The sequence below is a fragment of the Podarcis gaigeae genome (assembly GCF_964106915.1).
Source record: "Podarcis gaigeae genome assembly, chromosome: 15".
Classification (NCBI taxonomy): domain Eukaryota; kingdom Metazoa; phylum Chordata; class Lepidosauria; order Squamata; family Lacertidae; genus Podarcis; species Podarcis gaigeae.
Window position 1 is genome coordinate 42050769 of NC_139692.1, and position 6644 is coordinate 42057412.

At 47.9% G+C, this 6644-nt stretch overlaps 1 protein-coding gene across 2 annotated transcripts in view; it reads right to left on the minus strand.

Moving 5' to 3' along the window:
* VPS53 (VPS53 subunit of GARP complex) overlaps window positions 1–5682 on the minus strand; it is a 41219-nt gene extending 35537 nt beyond the window's left edge. The window contains exons 1-3 of one of the 2 annotated variants that reach the window (XM_083715070.1): window positions 5525–5682; window positions 2993–3073; window positions 1730–1779 (exon numbers count right to left, since the gene is read on the minus strand). In XM_083715070.1, the coding sequence (XP_083571196.1) occupies window positions 1730–1779; window positions 2993–3073; window positions 5525–5608 (215 nt within the window). In that variant the 5' untranslated portion in view covers window positions 5609–5682. The other variant, XM_083715071.1, reaches the window with a different exon arrangement.
* Window positions 5683–6644: the final 962 nt, after the last annotated feature.

Consider the following 6644-nt stretch of genomic DNA (forward strand, 5'->3'; position numbering starts at 1 on the left):
TGGTTACCAGACGTCCCCTTTTCCCGAGGACAGTCCCCGGACAAAATCCATCCTCGGATTTCATTTAATGTCCCCGGATTTATATTTTAAGTATTGTAGATTTATTAGTAGGGAATGAATGTTGTGTGATTGGTTCAGCGGCACAAGACACATCAGATGGGGACTTCTGGTGAGGCAAAATGGCCACAGCAGCGAACAGCTCCTTAAGCCAGCCAGAGCCAACTGCACTACCACGCTGGCTCCGGGCGGCTGCTGCCACTGCCAAGGGGGAACCAGGGACACCCGGCACGTCAATTGGGGGAACCGCTGACCCCCCAAAAACCCAAATTGAGCTGGGAGCAAGAGCACCCAGCCCCCTGGCCATCTGCCCACAGAAGAAAATATATTACTTCTTTTTTATTTATTTTTTAAACTTTTTTATATACCGTATTTTTCGCTCCATAGGACGCACCAAGTTTTTTGGGGGGGTAATAAAGGAAAACAATTATTCCCCCCCCCCAGGCGCTTGTGGGGCTGGCAGCGGGTAGAAGCGCTCTTCTCCCTGCCGCCAGCCTTCAGACCAGGTCCGGGGACAGCGGGAAGACGCGCTGCGCCTCCCCGCTATCCCCGAGCTTGTGGTGCTGGCGGCGGGGAGAAGCACGCGTCTCCCCGCCGTCAGCCTCCAAACCACATCGGGAGACAGCGGGATGGCGGCATTCCGCCTCCCCGCTGTCCCTCGACCTTGTGGGGCTGGCGCTGGGGCTCTCCTGAAGCCTGGAGAGCGAGAGGGGTCGGTGCACACCGACCCCTCTCCCTCTCCAGGCTTCAGCAAAAGCCTGCATTCGCCCCATAGGACACACACATATTTCCCCTTCATTTTTGGAGGGGAAAAAGTGCATCCTATAGGGCGAAAAATACGGTAATTTTTTTTATCTTTTTAAAAAAATGTGTCACCGGATTCTTTGAAAAAAATCTGGTAACCTTCGTCTAACTCAGTCTAAGGCAGTCTTCCTATGTTATTGAAAAGACACAGGGCAGTTACAGACACATTGAAATTAACGAATATTTCTAAGTTAGTTGCATTGATTTCAACAGGTCTACTCTGGGTAAAGTTTCTTGAACACGCCCCCCCCCCCCGAAATAACTATTTGCCCAGGCTTTCCCTGACCAGCAGGAATGAACCTGGTTATTACTGGATTCCTGCTTTTAAATTACTGATTTACTGGAACCTTGGTATTCCTTATTAATAATATTTATTCGACTTCTTACACACTCCTCTTTGCTACAAGGTTCTAGGAAGGGTTACCGCAATGCAAGACGACAGTTCCACATTCATTGCAACTCCCACATTTCAGGAGTTGGCCACAATTTACAGTCACAAGCTTTTATACCATTTCGCAGTTTTCCATGTTGGATTTCCACGCACAGCTTACTCGAATAAATAAGTGGTTTAAATAAAAAAACAGCTACGCTCCTGAATTGAAGCAAGCTCACCCCGTTCTGGAGGAGCCAGCTCCTCTGTCATCACAGCAATCACTCCACGAGTCAGAAGGAAGCAACCACTCCCCTTTCCTCAGGCAAGAGGCTGTGTGCCTTTTATATTCTCCGTGTTTTGCAGATGTGCCATTTCCAATGTGTCTGCATGCACCCAAGGAGCCTCCACCCGGGGGTTAAGTTCTAAAGGAACAGCAGTTTTTCCTGCCCCAAACCAGCCCCATTAATAATAATTTTTTTAAATAGCCCTGCTTACCTTATTTTCAGCTTGATCTTGTTTACCACATCATCAATGTTTGCCAAAGACTGTCAAAGAAAGAGGAGAGAAAGGGGGGGTCAGTTATTTAGCTGTATATGCAATGTCAACAGAATGGGGATTTGGCTCTTCATGCCAATAAGAGCATGCTGCCTACTGGCAAACCCACCAAGTGTCCCTATTTTCCAGGGACAGTCCTGGATTTACAGAAGCAGGGATCTGATTTGATCCCGGAATGTCCTACTTTTCCTTAAAGGTAAAGGGACCCCTGACCTTTAGGTCCAGCCATGGCTGACTCTGGGGTTGCGGCGCTCATCTCGCTTTATTGGCCGAGGGAGCCGGCGTACAGCTTCCGGGTCATGTGGCCAGCAGGACTAAGCCGCTTCTGGCGAACCAGAGCAGTGCACAGAAACGCCGTTTACCTTCCCGCCGGAGTGGTACCTATTTATCTACTTGAACTTTGATGTGCTTTCAAACTGCTAGGTTGACAGAAGTTGGGACCGAGCAACGGGAGCTCACCCCGTCGCGGGGATTCAAACCACCGACCTTCTGATCGGCAAGTCCTAGGCTCTGTGGTTTAACCCACAGTGCCACCTTAGGACGTCCCTATTTTCATCAGAGAAATGTTGGAGGATACGGAGTTAAACATCCTCTGTCAAGAAGATAGGCAACTATACAACCTTTAGAAGACAGCCTTGTATAGGGAAGTTTTTAATGTTTCATGTTTTATTATGTTTTTATATATGGTGGAAGCCGCCCAGACTCACTATAAGGCAGCCTCCTATGTTCTGATCTTGCTTAACGGAAGAAGAACGGTGGCCTCTAGTGGACAAACAAGACACAGCAAAATGAGACATGCCACAGAGATCAAAAGCAGGCTCTCTCCCTCGACCATTGTTCTTCAACCTTGGCTTTCCAGATACTGTTGGACTACAACTCCCATCATCCCTTGCCACAGGCTAAGCTGGCTAGATATGATGGCAGCTTCAGTCTTTTAGTCTTGCCTTAACTGTATTTGCTGCTTTTGTGTTTTCAGCAGCTTTTATTTGTCTTTTGCAGAAATTCCCTCGATAAAGATATTTAGAAGGCAATGGATAAACCATCGATGGACCCCAGAACTTGATCACCCCTGTTAGGAGGCAAGGGAAACTCTCCAAAGTCTTACTATTCTTTTGTGACTCTCTTATGAATCTATCAGCAGAAAAACAGGGTAAAAGAAGAAACTGTTTTTCACAATTGTCATGCGCAGAAGACACAACTCACTTGCTCGGTTGGGAAAAGCGTGTTGATGTACTCCACGGCGTTGAAGTCAGCTCGGTCCAAAGGATCTTGACTCGGAAACACCTAGGGGTCAAGAAAAAGAACGGAAGTGACTATTATTCATTATATGTGTTAGTTGTTTTTCTTACAAAAGAGCCTGTATGGCGTGGAGCGTTGGACTATGACCTGGGAGACACTGGAGTTCAAATTCCCGCTTGGCCATGGGCCTCACTGAGTGACCCTGGGCAAGTCACACTGCCTCTCAGCCTAACCCACCTCACAGGGTTTTTGTGGGGATTAAATGAGAGAGAGAACCTTGAGCTCCTTGGAGAAAAAGATGGGATTATAAATGAAATAAATAAATAAATAAATAAATAAATAAATGTGACTTACATTAAAAACCTCAAACCGTAGCAATTCAAATAAAAGACGAAAAGGAACACAGCAACACACACACTGTGCCAAAAACAGCAAATGTCCAGCACCATGGTAAAATCAGACAGGCTGTGCAGTGGTTTGTGGGATATGGATCACATTCATTCCTTCCTTGGTTATGGAGAGAGGCTGGAAGACAGGGGTCAGGATCCCACCCTGTCCTGCACAGAGGCTCCTTCAGGCTCCCCTACCTCTCCCTCCATCCTTCCCAAGTTCTGCTTCACCAGCAAAATCTTCTCCAATCCAGCTCAGCCTCACCTTACTGACTCCCGCATCATGCAAACACGTTCCCACTATCTGCTTCCAATCCCAGTGCCCTCCTGTCCCTCCTAATCTTGAATCACTACGCGTTTGTTTTGAACGGTATGAGTTGTTTGCTGCATCTTGCTTGTTTCCCCTTATTTATATGCTACTGTTACCACCAAACTAAGCCCCCAAGCAGGTTCTGTCTGTTTTAATGGGGGATGGTCCTTAAACGCATTCCGATTCCTGCTCTTTATCTGACCAAGTAAACGCAGCCAGGTCGCACTGACCTCCCTTGGCATTTAAATCCTTCATTCTGCAACCATTGCGTCAGCCTTTGGGTGGGAGGGAGTCAACCTTTGGGGGCGCATTTGCAAACTGAATTCTCGGGCTGCATGCGTTTCATGCCCATGACAAACTCTCTCCCCTGCTCTAAACACACACACAAAGCATCTGTAACCCGAGGTACCACTGTACAGTCATACCTTGGATTGAATGTGCTGCGGGTTGATCGTGTTCGAGTTGCGCTCTGCAGCAACCCAGAAGTAATGGAGCGCGTTACTTCCGGGTTTTGCCGCTTGTGCATGTGCAGATGCTCAAAATGACATCACGCACATGCGCAGAAGCGGCAAAAAGCGACATGCTCGTGCGCAGACATGCCATTGCTAGTTACGTTTGCTTCTGGATGCGAACGGGGCTCCGAAACAGATCCCTTTTGTATCCAGAGGTACCACTGTACACACAACCCAGTTGCTCCCTGAGCCACAATTTAATAAATAATCACAATACTAATGTACACAATAACAAACCTAGACAGCATCTTAAGGAGCAGAGACATCACCTTGCCAACCAAGGTCCGTATAGTTAAAGCTCTGGTTTTCGCAGTAGAGATGTATGGAAGTGAGAGATGGACCATAAAGAAGGCTGATCGCCAAAGAATGGATGCTTTTGAATTCTGGTGCTGGAGGAGACTCTTGAGAGTCCCGTGGACTGCAAGAAGATCAAACCTCTCCATTCTGAAGGAAATCAGCCCTGAGTGCTCACTGGAAGGACAGATTGTTAAGCTGAGGCGCCAATATTTTGGCCACCTCATGAGAAAAGTAGACTCCCTGGAAAAGACCCTGATGTTGGGAAGGATGGAGGGCGCAAGGAGAAGGGGACGACAGAGGACGAGATGGTGGGACAGTGTTCTCGAAGCTACCAGCATGAGTTTGACCAAACTGCGGGAGGCAGTGGAAGACAGGAGTGCCTGGCGTGCTCTGGTCCAGGGGGTCACGAAGAGGCGGACACGACTTAATGACTAAACAACAATACTATTGTACATCACCTTGAGCTCAATATATAAAAAGGGTGGGATATAGATGCAGCAAATAAATAAGAAACTGCTGCCCTATGGATAGTGGGGTCTCCTATCCAGCAGCCTGTCATTCAACCAGCACTTGACCCCCTCCCTAAAATATTTTTTTTCCATGGTAAATCTGGTTTAAAATACAGATGTAAATGACGACCCCGCCCCAAAAATAAGCAGCACCCCACAACGTCCCTCTCCTCAAAGACACCCAAATAGCCCCCCGTCAATTTAAGGCAGCCCCCCCACTTCCTATAGCCCCTCCTCACACAGAACCCCTATATTAGCATACAAAGCCCCGCCCCTTACTCACACTTCACCCAATCGCTTTGGAGATACAGGAGGCTCCTCCCACCACGGAACCCCATATTAGCATACAGAGCCCCGCCTCCTTACACTCCGCCCAATCGCTTCGGGACTACGGGAGCCCCGCCCACCCCGAACTCCCACATTAGCATGCACAGCCCCGCCCCCTTCCCCTCACCGTCTCCCGCCCGGGTCTCCCTCACCTGCTCGATGGCCAGCTGCACCTCCGGCGCCAGCTGCAGGGCGGCCTCCAGCTCGTCGGCCAAGTCCAGCTCGTCCTCCTCCATCCCGGCGACCCTCGACTAGCCACCCGCCTCCTCTCTCTCTCTCTCGCTTTAGGGAAAGCTCGCCACTTCCGGGAACGGCAGCATTCTGGGATGCCAGAGGACCGCGTGGAGCGAGGGGAAATGGGAGCAGCCAATGGGGAAGGAGGGGCGGGGCGAGATGACGCATAAGACCACGCCCATTCCGACCCCTCCCTCCTGGGGGCGCGGTTTCCTCTGAGATTTCCTTTTTCTCAATGGGTGCTCGAGACTCCACGAAACTCTCGGAGCGGTGAGGGAAATGTGTGCGTACTTTTTATTTAAAAAATAAATAAACATTTTGATTATGCTCTTTACAAGTCACACGCTATCAAAAAAAGTGAATGGTCGCTATACGAAATTGCAGAGTGCTTGCATTCCTTTTCCGTTGGTGCGAGAATACTTTCATATACTTATTTAGAAGCATTTCTGAACCCCTTAATATTTTTTGATGCATGTGCATATATGACAGCCACCAGCGTTTCCGAGCATGGGCAGAGTGCCTTTCAGCTCAAGCTGCGGGAAACACTTTTTTAAAAAGGGTTTGTTTGGGGTTTTTTAAGTCCATTTGTTTCCAAAGGTAGGGTGATTTAACCACGTGCTTTGTAACTTTTCCCATTAAATATCATTTCTTTTGACTCACACATTTGTATATTTGCAGATCCAGGTGTACTTATGAATCATGGACTTCCCAAGTATTCAAATATCTGTTGTTATTAATCTTACTGATGTTGCTAACAGAGTTCTTATAAATGATATTTACAATGGTGTTATCACAGCTGTTAATAATAATATACAATTAATAACAACTGATGGCATCTGATTCGCCACTGTGAGACCAGGATTCAGGGCTAGATGGGCCAATGGCCTGATCCAGGCCGTCTTCCTTACATTCTTCTCACCTTCTTGCATCAGTTATGAACAGGATAATTCAACGCCCATTTAATGAGCATGGTATGTTGCATTGCGTGTGGCATCACTTCATGAGATGATGACAAGGACAAATGGAACAACAACAAAA